The sequence below is a fragment of the Eubalaena glacialis genome, chromosome 4 (assembly GCF_028564815.1).
Source record: "Eubalaena glacialis isolate mEubGla1 chromosome 4, mEubGla1.1.hap2.+ XY, whole genome shotgun sequence".
In the NCBI taxonomy this organism is placed as follows: Eukaryota; Metazoa; Chordata; class Mammalia; order Artiodactyla; family Balaenidae; genus Eubalaena; species Eubalaena glacialis.
In genome coordinates, this window is record NC_083719.1 from 118411254 (window position 1) to 118427728 (window position 16475).

At 42.1% G+C, this 16475-nt stretch overlaps 1 protein-coding gene and 1 pseudogene across 1 annotated transcript; both read left to right on the forward strand.

The window, feature by feature from the left end:
- Positions 1–2855: 2855 nt before the first annotated feature.
- LOC133090571 (protocadherin alpha-1-like) lies at positions 2856–5267 on the forward strand (annotated as a pseudogene).
- Positions 5268–12882: 7615 nt separating this feature from the next.
- LOC133090014 (protocadherin alpha-2-like) lies at positions 12883–15285 on the forward strand (the record flags this gene model as incomplete). Its single annotated transcript, XM_061188265.1, has 1 exon — positions 12883–15285. A coding segment is annotated over exon 1 (2403 nt), but the record flags the coding sequence as incomplete, so codon positions are not given.
- Between the last annotated feature and the right edge of the window lie 1190 nt (positions 15286–16475).

The following is a 16475-nucleotide window of genomic DNA, read 5'->3' on the forward strand; positions in this document are numbered from 1 at the left end:
TCACTATGCTAAAACAAATAAGAGTAGTGAGACCAGATATCTTTGCCTTGTTCCCAATCTGAGGTTGAAGGCATTCAGTCCTTCACAATTAAGTACAACGTTATTTATAGGTTTGTCATGGATTCTCATTATCAAGTTGAGAAAGTTCTTATGGTTTTTGAGGAGAAGTGAGATGTAATTTTTATCTTTGTTCCTCTATAGGTAAAGTGTATTTTCCCTCTGGCTTCTTTCAGGATTTTTTTTTCAATTAAACTTTTTATTTTGAGATAATTGTACATTCAAATTCAGTTGTAAGAAATAATACAGAGAGATCCTGTGTACCTTTCACCCAGTTTCCCCTGATGGTAACATAAAGCTGTAGTAAAATAACAGGATTTTTATTTAATCTTTGATTTTCTATAGTTTGAAACTGATATGCCAGGTGTAGATTTTTTGGTGTTTATTCTGCTTGGTGTTATCTGAGCTTCCTGGATCTGTGATTTGATGTCTGAAATTAATTTGGAGGAAATTCTCGGTCATTAATATTATTTTTTTTAACAATTTTATAAATTTATTTATTTATTTAATTTTTGGCTGTGTTGGGTCTTCGTTCCTCTGCGAGGGCTTTCTCTAGTTGCGGCGAGCAGGGGCCACTCTTCATCGCGGTGCACGGACCTCTCACTATCACGGCCTCTCTTGTTGCAGAGCACAGGCTCCAGATGCGCAGGCTCAGTAGTTGTGGCTCATGGGCCTAGTTGCTCCGCGGCATGTGGGATCTTCCCAGACCAGGGCTCGAACCCATGTCCCCTGCATTGGCAGGGAGATTCTCAACCACTGCGCCACCAGGGAAGCCCCTCGGTCATTATTATTTCAAATATTTCTTCTTTTCCTTTCTCTCTTTCTTCTGGTATTCCCACTATGAGTATGTTATACAACCCCCCCCCACTTTTTTTTAATGCTATGCCTTTTTTAAAGTTTTCCCACAGTCCTTGGATTTTCTGTTCTGTTTTTTCAATTTTTGTTCTCTTTGCTTTTTGGTTTTTGAGGAATCTATTGATATATCCTCTAGCTCAGAGATTCTTTCCTCATCCATGTCCAATCTACTACTGAGCCCGTCAAAGACATCTTTCATTTCTGTTACATTTTCTTTTAAACGGGTTTTTTTTTTTTCAAAAATGGGGTCTAATATTTCTTTTTGGTTCTTTCTTAGGATTTCCATTTCTGTTTACATTGACCATCTCTTCTGTTCTTACATGCTGTCTACTTTATCCATTGGAGCCATTAGCATATTAATCATAGCTGATTTAAATTACCAGTCTGATAATTCCAACATCCCTGTCAAGTCTGGTTCTGATATTTGCTCTGCTTTTCAAATTGTGGAGTTCCCCACTGCCCCTTTTGCTATGCCTCATAATTTTTTGTTGATAGCTGGACATGATATACCAGGCAGAAGGAACTGCTACAAAAAGCCTAGTAATAATGAGGTGTTGAGGTGTGGGAAGAGGGGAAGCATTCTATAGTCCTATGGTTAGGTCTCAGTCTTTTAGTGATATTACGCTTCTAAACTATGAACTTCACAAGTGTTTCTCATTCCCCTCTACCCCATGTCAGACAGAATGGCCAGAATGCTCTGGAATTGGTATTTTTCTTCTCCCTCACAGAAAACTAGAGCCTGCTGGAATTGGCTCTGATAATAAACCAACAATTAGTCTTCCATTAATTAGTTTCCCTGAGGGAAGGCCTTGTTAAGAAGAACAGAATACATTTCAAAATGGTTCATTTCCACCTCCCACTGCCAGAAGCGTGACGGGGATTTTTCTCTGATATTTACTGTGGGAATCTGGTCAAGCTCCTGGAGGTAAATTTCAAAATATTTTGAGCCCCCCTCATGACTGCTTCTCCCCCATCTACATTGAGCCTCCAGCAATTTGTCTATTGCAGTTCAGATATTCCTGTTCCAGCTCTGGTTTCCACAGTGGCTTCTGCTCTTGGGTCTCTGTGCCAGTAAGTAAGCTGTGACTTTCTGTATTTCCCTGTCTCTTTAATTTTGGGAGTAGTGGTTTGCCCTGTGTCCTCCCCTCTCTTACACAGCCAAGAAGAGTTGTTGATTTTTTTCAGTCTGCTCAGCTTTTTATTTGTTGGAGTGGTGATTTCAAATCCCCTTACATTCAGAACTAGAAACTGGAAGTCCTTGACAGTGTCTTTTGATGGAAAAAATTTTCACCTTTTATGAAGTCTAATTTGTCTGTTTTTAAAATTTTGTTGCCTGTACCATATCCAAGGAATCATCACCAAACCCAATGCCATGAAGCTTTTGCCCTATCTTCTCCTAAGAATTTTACAGTTTTAGGTCTTACATTTAGGTCATGGATCTATTTGAGTTAATGTTTGTATGTGGTGTTAAGTAAGGGTATAACTTCATTCTTTTGCATGTGGATTTCCTGTTTTCCCAGCACCATTTGTTGAAAAGACTGTCTTTCCTCCCATTGAATAGTCTTAGCACTTTGGTTGAAAATCGTCTGACCATATATGTAAGGATTTATTTCTGGGCTCTCTGTTCTATTCCATTGGTCTATATGTCTGTCTTTATGACAATACCACACTGTTTTGATTACTGTAGCTTTGTAGCAAGTTTTGAAATCAGGAAGTGTGAGTCCTCCAACTTTGTTCTTCTCTTTCAGGATTCTTTTGGCATTCAGGGTCACTTGAGATTCCATATACTGATTACCAAAAACTAAAGAAGGAAGCCCCATTTTGTCACTGCCAGAGAGAAGACAAAAATGGTAAGGAGATAAATTATTTCAAATATGAAGGGGAAAAAAAGGCAAGATTTTAAAGTAAAGTGAGAATGGTAGGAAAGGAGTAGTGCTTTTGCGATGCTGTTTTCAAGGAGAGGTGGCCAGGGAGGACGGTGCCTGCTGCTCTCACTTCTGCTCTTCACAGCCTGTGGGGCTGGCAGCAGCCAGATCCACTACTCGGTCCGTGAAGAGGCCAAACACGGCACCTTCGTGGGCCGCATCGCTCAGGACCTGGGGCTGGAGCTGGCCGAGTTGGTGTCATACCTGTTCTGGGTGGCGTCCAAAAGCCGTGGGGACTTTCTGGAGGTAAATCTGCAGAACGGCATTTTGTTTGTGAATTCTCGGATTGACCGGGAGGAGCTATGCGAACAGAACACGAAATATAGTATCCACCTGGAGGTGATCGTGGACAGGCCGCTGCAGGTGTTGCATGTGGAGGTGGAGGTGAAGGACATTAATGATAATCCACAGGTCTTTAGAGTGAGAGAACAAAGGTTATTTATTCCTGAATCTAGGCTGCTGGATTCACGTTTCCCGATAGAGGGCGCTGCTAATGCAGACATTGGTACCAACGCTTTTCTAACATACACTTTCAGCTCCAGTGATTATTTCTCTTTGGATGTACAGGCAAGTGATGAACTGAGTAAGTCACTTTCGCCTGAATTGAGGAAGTCTGTGGATAGAGAAGATACACCAGAACTTCGTTTATTATTGACAGCCAGTGATGGGGGCAAACCAGAGCTAGAAGGTACAGTTCAGCTGCTGATCATGGTGCTCAACATTAATGATAACGCCCCATGGTTTGCCCAGGCCGTGTACAGAGTACACTTATTAGATACTACTAATGTTCCAGCAACTGGAACATTAATGACCACATTAAACGCCTCTGACGCTGACAAAAGTGTAAATGGCGAAATTGTCTTTACTTTGGCAATGTTGTTTCTCTTAACATAAACAAACAAACAAACAAAAACAAATTCAAAATTGATTCCAGCTCAGGGGAAATTAGGCTAATTGGTAGACTGGATTATGAAGAAACGAAATCCTACGAAATTCAGGTAAAAACAGTTGATAAAGGAGGTCCTCCAATGTCAAATCACTGCAAGGTTTTAGTGGAAGTGCTGGATGTAAATGATAATGCTCCGGAACTGGCGGTCACATCCGTTTTTGCCTGTAAGAGAGGAGTCTCCACTCAGGACCGTCATCGCCTTCATCTCCTTGTCTGACCGTGACTCTGGTGTCAATGGATAGGTGACCTGCACCCTGCCGCCTCATGTCCCCTTCAAGCTGGTGTCCACCTTCAAGAATTACTATTCGCTGGTGCTGGACAGCGCCCTGGATCACGAGAGTGTGGCAAACTATGAGGTGGTGGTGACCGCGAGGGACGGGGGCTCGCCTTCTTTGTCGGCCACCGCCAGCTTGTCCGTGGAGGTGGCCGACATGAACGACAACGCGCCCGCGTTCGCGCAGCCCGAGTACACGGTGTTGGTGAAGGAAAACAACCCGCCCGGCTGCCACGTCTTCACGGTGTTGGCGCGGGACGCGGACGCGCAGGAGAACGCGCTGGTGTCCTACTCGCTGGTGGAGCGGCGGGTGGGCGAGCGAGCGCTGTCGAGCTACGTGTCGGTGCACGCGGAGAGCGGCAAGGTGTACGCGCTGCAGCCGCTGGACCACGAGGAGCTGGAGCTGCTGCAGTTCCAGGTGAGCGCGCGCGACGCGGGTGTGCCGCCTCTGGGCAGCAACGTGACGCTGCAGGTGTTCGTGCTGGACGAGAACGACAACGCGCCCGCGCTGCTGCTGCCCGGGCCGGGCGGCGGGGCGGGCGCTCTGAGCCAGCTGGTGGCTCGGTCGGTGGGCGCGGGCCACGTGGTGGCGAAGGTGCGCGCGGTGGACGCGGACTCGGGCTACAACGCGTGGCTGTCGTACGAGCTGCAGCCGGCGGCGGGTGGCGCGCGCAGCCCGTTCCGCGTGGGGCTGTACACGGGCGAGATCAGCACGACGCGCGCCCTGGACGAGGCGGACGCGCCGCGCCAGCGCCTGCTGGTGCTCGTGAAGGACCACGGCGAGCCGGCGCTGACGGCCACGGCCACCGTGCTGCTGTCGCTGGAGGACAGCGGCCAGGCGCCCAAGGCCTCTTCGCGGGCGTCGACGGGCGCCGCTGGCGCGGAGGCCGCTCTGGTGGATGTGAACGTGTACCTGATCATCGCCATCTGCGCGGTGTCCAGCTTGTTGGTGCTCACGCTGCTGCTGTACGCGGCGCTGCGGTGCTCGGCGCCGCCCAGCGAGGGCGCGTGTGGGCCCGGGAAGCCCACGCTGGTGTGCTCCAGCGCGGTGGGGAGCTGGTCTTACTCGCAGCAGAGGCGGCAGAGGGTGTGTTCTGGGGGCGGGGGGCCGCCCAAGACCAACCTCATGGCGTTCAGCCCCGGTCTTTGTCCAGATCTGAGCACGTCGGGAAGAAGTGAACATCCAGAAACAAACTCCGTAATATAAGTTCAACTTCCAAGCTTTGGCTTTAGTTTTTAAAAATTTTTACTTATCTAACCATCTTTTCAAATGTCACTTTAAAAGATGTATTCCAAGTGTTCACTAAAATTGCAACAAATCTTACCATTTATTGTAGATATTTATTCTATTACTTTTAGCTGCATCTTGAATAGAACTTGGAATCAAACAACAAAAAAACTAATGTAGGAACAAATTGCCATATTCCTTGGTTCAAATAGTAGGATACTTTTGAAAGAATACTGAAATATTAAGCAGTCTTGATCATATTTAACACAGAATCTTAACGTAGTCAAAAACATTGTCATTTTCAAGTTTATTTATAGCTCGGAATGAAATGTCAAGCCCTGGACAAAAAATTAAAGGCAGATTTACAGAAACCATCTGCCTTCCCTTAAGGTTTTACGTTTCAAAGTGGGCAATTAAAAAAAAATCGTTTTAAACAAAAGTAATTTAAAATATATTTGTAGGGTGATATTTTAATTTTTATGTTAAAATATACAACTATTTTTTCGTTGCTTTTATGATCAGTATCCTGATGCCAACGACTTTGAGTTCTCCTGGTTCTAGAAAGCTTAGCGTGGAATGAATTTTTAAGTATAGGATCTGGTTAGGAAACAACACCTTCCATTTACTCACAAATGTTCTAAGACACTTTATTTATTTATTTTTAAATTTATTTTTTTAATTTATTTATTTTTGGCTGCGTTGGGTCTTCGTTGCTGCACGCGGGCTTTCTCTAGTTACGGCGAGCGGGGGCTACTCTTCGTTGTTGTGCGCGGGCTTCTCATTGCGGTGGCTTCTCTTGTTGCAGAGCACGGGCTATAGGCACGCAGGCTTCAGTAGTTGTGGCACGTGGGCTCAGTAGTTGTGGCTCGCGGACTGTAGAGCGTGGGCTCAGTAGTTGCGGCGAACGGGTTTAGTTGCTCCGGGTCATGTGGGATCTTCCTGGACCAGGGCTCGAACCCGTGTCCCCTGCATTTGCAGGCGGATTCTTAACCACTGCAGCACCAGGAAAGCCCTAAGACACTTTATTTTTACTTCTCTCAACCTTTCTAATAACTTTGTGAAGTGCATGCTTTAGTCTCACTTTGTGGATGAAAGTGCTGAGGCTCAGAAAATCTAAGTTCAGTATTTTTCCTAAGTTTTCTCCAGATTTCCCAAGGATATCCAAAACTTGCTTGTTCTAGTAGACTTCATTGCCTTTTATAAAATATTTAAGGTAGCTTACAATGGAAGATATTTACAAGAGCAATTTTAAAAAGTCTGTTTAAAAGCCAAAGTAAAAGATCAAGAGAAGAGTGGGAACAATTTATCAAAAACTCAATCATAGGCTGAGTGCAAATCCTAGTACTCACCTTCCTGGAAGTAAGTACAAAAATATAAAAAAGAAGAATAAAAGGAAATTCTCTGTATCAATTCTTCAAGAGAGAAAAAAACTCCTCTCTTCCTGCTATAAATTCAGAGTTGATTTCTGATCATTATGTAAGGGTTTAGCAATATCCTGAACAGTATGTTTGATAGCAGTTTTGCAAAACCAGCTGAAACATATTTGTTATAAATATTATTATATATGCTAGTCATTAAGTCAAGAGCACATTAAGTTTTATTTCCTATGTTTAATTCTGAAACTACACAAGTATTAAATGAACATATTTTTGTTTGCAAACATTTAAATAAACATGCAGAAAAAGTCCCTTGAAAGTCCCCTTGTGAAAGCATTCTATAAGAAATTAGTATAATTTAGTAGTTAAGTTTCTAGATATTTGAATTGATATAGTGCTGTTGCTTAGAGTGTTTCAAGAAACAGGCAGTGAGTATGTTTCTGTAACTTTTCAAATATTAATTATCATACCCACCCAGGCTTTTGGCAAAAATCGGCAAATAATAATAATAATAATTTTAGATTTCACGTTGCCAAGAAAAGTTTCCAGCTCCTTTAAATATGAGATAAACTTTGCAAGATTATAAAACTGGGCAAGATAAATTAAGGAGTCACAAAAATAATTTCTATTCCCTAATTCACATTACCTATGTGCCCATGTCCAGGCTTAGGAGTTTCTCTATGGACACTGAATATATTTACTGATGGATCAGTACACAAGCACACATGGAGAGCCTACTACAAACTAAGTCCTGCTGTAGAAACTAGGGACCTAGCAAGAGTGAAACAAGATAGGAGAGGTTCTTGGCTTCAAGGGGACCACATTGTAACCTGTTTAAAATAACAATTGTGTTATGAAAAGACTTACATTGGTGTAATATTGCCTTTTCAGCTTTCTTTGTCTAAACAAGGTGTCTGTAAAGGAGGATCTCATTCTATTCATGACTTTTAAAAAATAGGCAGTATAATGCTGACTGTTATTAGCAAGTTTTTTGGAAAAAAGCAGATGTGGGCTTTCCTTCTTTATGCGATTTGCACTCAGAAAACTATATGTAATTCTCATTGCCTCAACTAATGAAAATATAATCAAGTAGATGGAAAATGCCCTGGAAAGGGGAACTAAAATTATCAAAAAATTAGGAGGGATAGAAGAAACTATGTTTTAAGGCCAAACTGAAAAATCATAAACAGTATGGAGAAGGTAAACATATATTTCCTTTATCAAGCCAAAAAAACTTGAGTTAGAGGTTGACATTTGAAGCTAGAATGGCACAATTTGTTTCTTCAAGAATTTATATAGGTTGAAAAATCAATTATCTAACAGTACTTCACTGAGAGGTTAATAATAAGATTTCTAATGGAATTGGACATCACTTGATAAATACCAATAGCCCTTTAAATGTGGCCTGAAGAGATTCAGGCATGCCTTCACACAGCTACATTGGGATCACTGTCAAAAAAAATTTTTAGATGATGCATTATGGATCTAAGAACAGACAAACATTTCTTTCTGTATTATGATTATTGTTGTAAAGGTTAAAAGTTTTCTGGGTTATTTGAAGGTATTAACTTGGAGGTGAATCTCAAATTTTAGTTAATGATTACTAAACCAAAAAAAGGGGGTTTAAGATTACAAAGTTTGAAAAGTGATTTCTTAAATGAAAAGGTACTTCTGGGATGGAGGAAAAGATGATTGTGGAGTGGTGTTTTTACTTAATATTTATTTTTATATAAATATGAATGGATTTCCCATTGGTAGTTAATATTCTTGTGCCATTCAGAATCTTTGTGCCAACTTTCAATAGTTTTGTCTTCCTTTACAAGATTTCTTCCAGGAAATGTATTTCTTCCTCTTTTCTTCTTTATAAAGATGACCCAGTTGCCATATTTTTCTACTTTCCCACCATTCTTTGCTATCATTAATATGTATTCATTGAACAATTTAGTATTAATAAAAACTTAAACTAATATAGATTTATGGAAAATTTATTTTTTGGTACTTATTTCGTGGTATGTTTACAATTCAAACTAGTCATTCATTTAGGAAATTTATTGACTTAAAAATTGTCAGATCCTCAAAAGGTGAAGTTATATTTGCTGAGATCTTATTACCAGGTTATAATCATTGTTATGCAATTGGATTAGTTTTGGTTAATATTAATTATCCATTAAAGTTGGCAGCTTCACACCTTTGCTGTCCATCTGAAAAACTAGGCAAAATCATCATGCTGTTAATACTGAAAATAACAATGTTATTTCTATTTTTCTATGACGGCTCCAAAAAACATCCCAATGGAAACAAAAACTATGATTTCTTTCAGTAAAATATTAGTAAAACATATATTATTATCTTTTGATTATTCAATTTCAGTAACGAATTTCAGTTGCATGACTATGATTTTAGGAATTGCAATTTTATTATCAAATTACCTTGGTATGATGATACTAATGTAATTTCATTTGTAGGGGAATATTATGTTTACATTGCCTAAAGTACAAGAAAGAACACCTGAGAAGACTATTTCTTGATACGTTCCTTCTTTTTCAGAAAACTTCCTTTCTAAGATTAGAACTGTAATTCTATTTTCTAGTATAACAATAAGTGATTAGAGAAGTTAGGTATCACTTCAAATACCTTTGAGACTTGTGGTCAGTCAAGCATACAAATAGATGAGAATGAGAAATAGTTGTTTATTTTGGTAGCCACTATTAGTATTTCTGTTCTCCCCCTTCTGGGAACACTGGAGGATTTCACTTCCCTGCTACCTTGAGCTGTGATTTTCTTTGATCAATGAAATGTGCATGATGTATATCACTTCCAAGCAGAAGTAGATAATTGCCAGTGCAAGACTGTCTTCTGTTGTCTTTTCCCATTGCAGCATTTATGGAAGTACAGGTTGATGCTGAGATGCCATAAGATCAAAGCATTCTGGGATGCTGAGCCAACATGTGGAGAAAAGCTGTCCTAGGCAGTCTTCCATAACCACAGAGGACTTTGCAGAAGTCAGAAATAAAATTGTGTTTACTTTAGAGGTAAAATGGAAATAGTCAATATACAGCAACATGGTCATTGGGGTTCCATTGCCATTAAGCTAATGTGAATAGAATACATTTTAAGAGGAGAGCATTACAACAGGTAATACAACTGATAGGAGAACATTATTATTCACCCTTGCACTAAGGTATCTGACCATTAAGTAGATGAGGTAACTTGGATTCCATGGAAAAAATTATTGTGTAGTGATTTATTTTTATATAAAAAGCAGGAGAAGAAAAATAATAAATGGAATTTAAAATGTTTTAGGCACCTCTTCTTCTTTTTTTGTTTTTCTTACCTAGCATCCATTTCCCCTTCTTGTTTTTTTCCTTCTGGGGCTTTGTTGTAGTTTTGTGAAAGACCTGAATGAGGATTTTTCAAGAATAAATGCTCAGACACATAAATCTTAAGGCATTGACAGTTTGCTTTGATAAGGGCAAAGGATATAATTGTAGCAATGGATACTATATTAGTTTTGTAGTGCTGCTGCAACAAATTACCACAAACTTGGGGGCTTGAAACAACAGAAATTTATTCTCTCACAGTTCTAGAGGCCAAAAGTTCAACAAGGTGTTGGCAGGGTGATGTTCCTTCTGAAGACTCTAGGGGAGCCTTCTTCCTTGCCTCTTCCAGTTTCTGGTGGCTCCTGGCATTCCTTGACTTGTGGCAGCATACCTCCAATTTCTGCCTCAGTCTTCACATTTCCTTCTTTCGTGTGTCTCTGTGCATCTTCTCTTTTCCTGTCTCTTATAAGGACACCTGTCATTGGATTTGTGGCCCACCCAAATCTAGGATAATGCGAGGGTTAGGGTTACCTTATTTATATCTGTAAAGATCTCTATTCCAAATAAAGACACATTTTTAAGGTTCTGGGTGGATATATCTTTTGGGGGCTACTATTCCAACCACCACAGACACAAGCTTGGTGGTATTTGTTGAGCATGGCTTCTCAGTCTCCTTTCCCCATTAGGGGAAATGTGCTTGGATTTCTGGCAATGGTACTCTATCTCTCTGAGGGAAGGGAGGGAGACATTCTAGGTCCTCAGAAACCCTGAATAACAGCAGAACGTACCTCATACCTTCAGACATGTCATTCTCAAAATCCAGCAAAATTACTTTATAAGATTGCAAAAATTCCCTTAAGCAAGCCGTGTTTCCTAGAGCTAATATCTTGATTCTAGGCATAATTCCTTAATATGTCAACAGTAGCCAGAGTGGCCACTGATTATAAAAAAACTACGGGGTGTTACAAATATGCAGTTGCATTGCAGCTATGTAATGATATAATGGCCAGTCTGCAGCTATGTGCAATCAGTTTAAGCTCCAGGAGAAATTGGGTACATGAGTTCTTGCACTGGCCTTCATGAGAACCAACCTCCTCATTTTCAGTCCACATAATTTAGGCATGCCTGATTTCATCTCCTGGCTTCAAGAATGAATAAGCAACCCATGTCTGGCCAATGTGAGAACCATCACAACTATTGACTAAAGGAAAGATACATCATCTAAGCTGGGTCAAAGGAAGTGATATTCTAGGATTTTTGCTGGGGATATTAGGAAAAGGGCATTTTTTTTCTGCTGAGAGTCACTAAATGTGGCCTGAAAATAGGTAGCCTAAAAGTTACTTTGGCCATTTTTGCTCTTCCTGAAACTGGTAAATAATTGTCTATTTCTGTGCATAAGACAATAAATGATGCTCTGCTCTTTTGCTTAAGTCAGTTTACTTGGGGTTCATTGTTAGAGTATGATTAATATAAGTGTATACTTTATAGATGGTGTGAATAAGTATCTTAAGTTATTGGACTAAAGGGAGAAACTAGCATTGGTTTTCAGTACTAGGAAAAGCTAGTTTTTCTTTAGCAGGGATTTTTCTTTTCTTTTACGGACACTATAAATCTTGCAGTAAATTTTGTTTTCCTCTTTGTTGAAAACAAAGTTTGTGACCTCCTTAGAATAACTGAAAATAACTTTTATGCATTTTGAACACTGACCCACCCTCAATTAATTTTATTTTATCCCTATGTTATCTTTATCATATTTTCATATTGTTTGTGTATGAAGGGGACAGCTAAGAATTATTAAAATAAGATATTCTCAAATAATTAACACTAAAAAGAGGTCAATTACACTGTTCTTGAATGAAAATCCAAATGTAGTAGAAAAGGGAACATTCTTAATTAAAAATACATTATCCAAATGAGGAACAAATGAATTGTTAATTTACAAACATCTGTGAACAGTTCAGAAAACAAACTAAAAATGGAATATATAAATATATTTTCAATTTATAAAGTATAAAATAAATACCCTTTGATTCCTGTGTGCTTTATGTGAAGAAACCGAGAAAAAATTCTGTTATATTCAAAAGAACTGAAAGCAGGGTCTCAGAGATATTTTCACACCCATACTCATAATAGCACTATTCACAATAGCTAAGAGGTGGAAGCAACCCTGATATCCATGGACAGATGGATAAATGGATAAACAAACTGTGGTATATACATGCATCAGAATATTATTCAGCCTTTAAAAGTATGGAAATCCATCACATGCTACAACAGGGATGAACCTGGAGGACATTATGCTAAGTGAAATAACCCAGTCACAGACAAATACTGTAAGATTCCACTTATGTGAGGTACCTAGAGTAGTCAAATTCATAGAACCAGAAAGTAGAATGGTGATTAGAGGAGTGTGGTGTGGTGGGAAAGGGGAGTTGCTTTCTAATGGGTATAGATAGAGGTTCATGTTTGCAAGATGAAAGTTCTCAAGATCTGTTTCACAACAATGTGAATATACTTAACATACTAAATTGTATACTTAAAAGTGGATGAGATGGTAAATTTTGTTATATGTTTTTAACACAATTAAAGGGGGGAATGATATATTTCAGAGTTTAAAATAAATATTTTTCCTAAATGAAAGCTATCAGTAAACTTAGACTAGACAATTGTTTAATTTCTAATCTACAGAATAAATAGTAGAGCCTACATTTTGGCCACATGATGTCGCTGTCTACTACAGTGTATTCTGTAGGAAGAAAAATACCCAGGGCCCTATTGTCACTCCAGAGAGACAGAACAATAAGAGAAGCAGCAGGACTTGAGCAGAGACTAGAGGACAATATTTAAAATTTTGCAAAACATGATATTTTAATTTGATCAACTCGCTGAGTATTGGTGATGGTGTCTTCTAAGAGTAGGGGCGGAGAGGTCGGGTGTCTGCTACTCTCCCTTCTGCTCCTCGCTGCAGGGGAGGCCAGGAGCAGCCAGGTCCACTACTCCGTCCCCGAGGAGGCCAAACACGGCACCTTCGTGGGCCGCATCGCCCAGGACCTGGGGCTGGAGCTGGCGGAGCTGGTGCCGCGTCTGTTCCGGGTAGCATCCAAAGGCCGCGGGGACCTTCTGGAGGTAAATCTGCAGAATGGCATTTTGTTTGTGAATTCTCGGATCGACCGGGAGGAGCTGTGCCGGCGGAGCACGGAGTGCAGCATCCACTTGGAGGTGATCGTGGACCGGCCGCTGCAGGTGTTCCATGTGGAGGTGGAGGTGAAGGACATTAACGACAATCCGCCAGTATTTCCAGTGACAGTAAAGACTATCCGGTTTCACGAATCGAGGCTGCTTGACTCGCGGTTTCCTCTAGAGGGGGCGTTTGATGCAGATGTCGGAGTAAATGCTCTTCTCTCCTACAAGCTCAGCTCCAGTGAGTTTTTCTTTCTAGATATACAGACAAATGATGAACTAAGCCAGTCTTTGTCTCTTGTGCTGAGGAAATCTCTGGACAGAGAGGAAACTGCCGAGATTAATTTGTTACTGGTGGCTACTGATAGGGGCAAACCTGAGCTCACAGGCACCGTTCAACTGCTTATTAAGGTATTAGATGTGAATGACAACGAACCTACTTTTGACCAATCAGTTTACAAAGTACAGTTGTTAGAGAACATCGCAAACGGATCCTTGGTGATTAAATTAAATTCTTCTGATGCAGATGAAGGATCAAACAGCGAGATTGTGTATTCATTTAGTGGTGATGTGTCCCCCAATATAAAGACCAAGTTCAAAATAGATCCCAGCTCAGGGGAAATCAGAACTAAGGGACAATTAGATTATGAGGAAGTGAAATCTTATGAGATTCAAGTCATTGCCTATGACAACGGGACTCCACCAATGTCTGGGCACTGTAAAATTTCAGTAAAACTTGTGGACATCAATGATAACACACCAGAAGTCTCAATCACGTCTCTTTCACTTCCCATCCGAGAGGATGCTCCGCTGGGAACAGTCATCGCCCTCATCACGGTGTCTGACCGCGACTCCGGTGCCAACGGGCAGGTGACCTGCACCCTGACCCCCCATGACTTCTTCAAACTGGTGTCCACCTTCAAGAATTACTATTCGCTGGTGCTGGACAGCGCCTTGGATCGCGAGAACCTGGCGAACTATGAGGTGGTGGTGACCGCGAGGGACGGGGGCTCGCCTTCCCTGTCGGTCACAGCCAGAGTGTACGTGGAGGTGTCCGACGTGAACGACAACGCGCCCGCGTTCGCCCAGCCCGAGTACACGGTGCTGGTGAAGGAGAACAACCCGCCCGGCTGCCACATCTTCACGGTGTCGGCGCGGGACGCGGACGCGCAGGAGAACGCGCTGGTGTCCTACTCGCTGGTGGAGCGGCGGGTGGGCGAGCGAGCGCTGTCGAGCTACGTGTCGGTGCACGCGGAGAGCGGCAAGGTGTACGCGCTGCAGCCGCTGGACCACGAGGAGCTGGAGCTGCTGCAGTTCCAGGTGAGCGCGCGCGACGCGGGCGTGCCGCCTCTGGGCAGCAACGTGACGCTGCAGGTGTTCGTGCTGGACGAGAACGACAACGCGCCCGCGCTGCTGCTGCCCGGGCCGGGCGGCGGGGCGGGAGCGCTGAGCCAGCTGGTGGCTCGGTCGGTGGGCGCGGGCCACGTGGTGGCGAAGGTGCGCGCGGTGGACGCGGACTCGGGCTACAACGCGTGGCTGTCGTACGAGCTGCAGCCGGCGGCGGGTGGCGCGCGCAGCCCGTTCCGCGTGGGGCTGTACACGGGCGAGATCAGCACGACGCGCGCCCTGGACGAGGCGGACGCGCCGCGCCAGCGCCTGCTGGTGCTGGTGAAGGACCACGGCGAGCCGGCGCTGACGGCCACGGCCACCGTGCTGCTGTCGCTGGAGGACAGCGGCCAGGCGCCCAAGGTCTCTTCGCGGACGTCGACGGGCGCCGCTGGCGCGGAGGCCGCTCTGGTGGATGTGAACGTGTACCTGATCATCGCCATCTGCGCGGTGTCCAGCCTGTTGGTGCTCACGCTGCTGCTGTACACGGCGCTGCGGTGCTCGGCGCCGCCCAGCGAGGGCGCGTGCGGGCCCGGGAAGCCCACGCTGGTGTGCTCCAGCGCGGTGGGGAGCTGGTCTTACTCGCAGCAGAGGCGGCAGAGGGTGTGCTCTGGGGAGGGGCCGCCCAAGGCAGACCTCATGGCCTTCAGCCCCAGCCTACCTCAAGGTCCAGACTCAGCAGAAGAAAGGCAACAACTCTCGGAATCAGAACAATTCGGAAAGGTGAGTCTTTTAATTTTTTTTTTTTCTGTCGGCTCTAAAATTGTTCTATTTTCTTTGTTCTCTATGATTCTATTAATTTTTAAAATTAATTATTATTGGAGTACGGTTGTTTTACAACGTTGTGTTAGCCTCCACTGCACAACAAAATGAATCAGCCATACACATTCTATTAATTATTTTGATTCATAGCTCTGCTTTTATTTTGTATCATTATCTTTTGCAATGTATGGTGTGAATTAGAAATCAGTTTCTTGCATTGAGAGCAACTTAAATGATTTTCTTATTTTTACATTTTGGATTTTCCATAATTAAATCTTGCCATGAAAAATAGGATTAAAGTATTGAGAAAACACTTCAGCAAAATTTGAAAACTTAACATTACCTGTAAATATTTTTTCTCAAATTAAAAAATCACAATTGGAAAAAATTTAAAGAGGATGATTATGGAATACATATTTTCAATTTACATCATCCATTCTGTCAGAATATGTTGGGAATTCCCTAAATTATTCTTTTGATCAAGAATTCATTTATCTTTATCTGTTTATGCAACAGTTAATATGTTAGTTTTTCTTTTCATGTAATTAAAAGCAGCCTGAACAGGTTTTTAACGCCAGGACCTCCAAAGTATATATCATAGCTCATTACAACACATGACATCACTTAGAAATAATTGCTAATCTTAGGTATGTCTTTCAGTAGTAAAAAGATTTCACATTTGCAAAATCCTTAGAGTTTTAAGGCACAGTAGAGAGTTCATTGAGAAGAAAAAAACTCCCTCTCAATTTTGTTTAATTAGAAAAGAATTTTTTTTAACATCACATTGTGGGGTGGCCAGGTGGTGGGACTTTTTCTTCATACAAGTGGAGAGTACTTTAACCCAGTCTTTATGTTAGTGGGGTGCTTAGTCACACTCAAAGTATATCACTGGGCTAATGTATGCAGACCTCCCACTGTGCAGAGATTGACCACCTTCCTTTGGTACCACATACTATGCCCGTGATAACATTTTCCAAGACTGAGCTCACTTAATTTCACCTGGCAGCAACTATATTCCTAATGAAGTTGGAGTTTTTCCAAAAGGTAAAGACTGGCATTGAATGACTACATTTTCATTGGTAACTACTATGTTGGGTAATTAAAACACTAAACTTGATGAGTAAATAAGTAAATGTTACACTTGGAAAGGAAATTAAAAACAC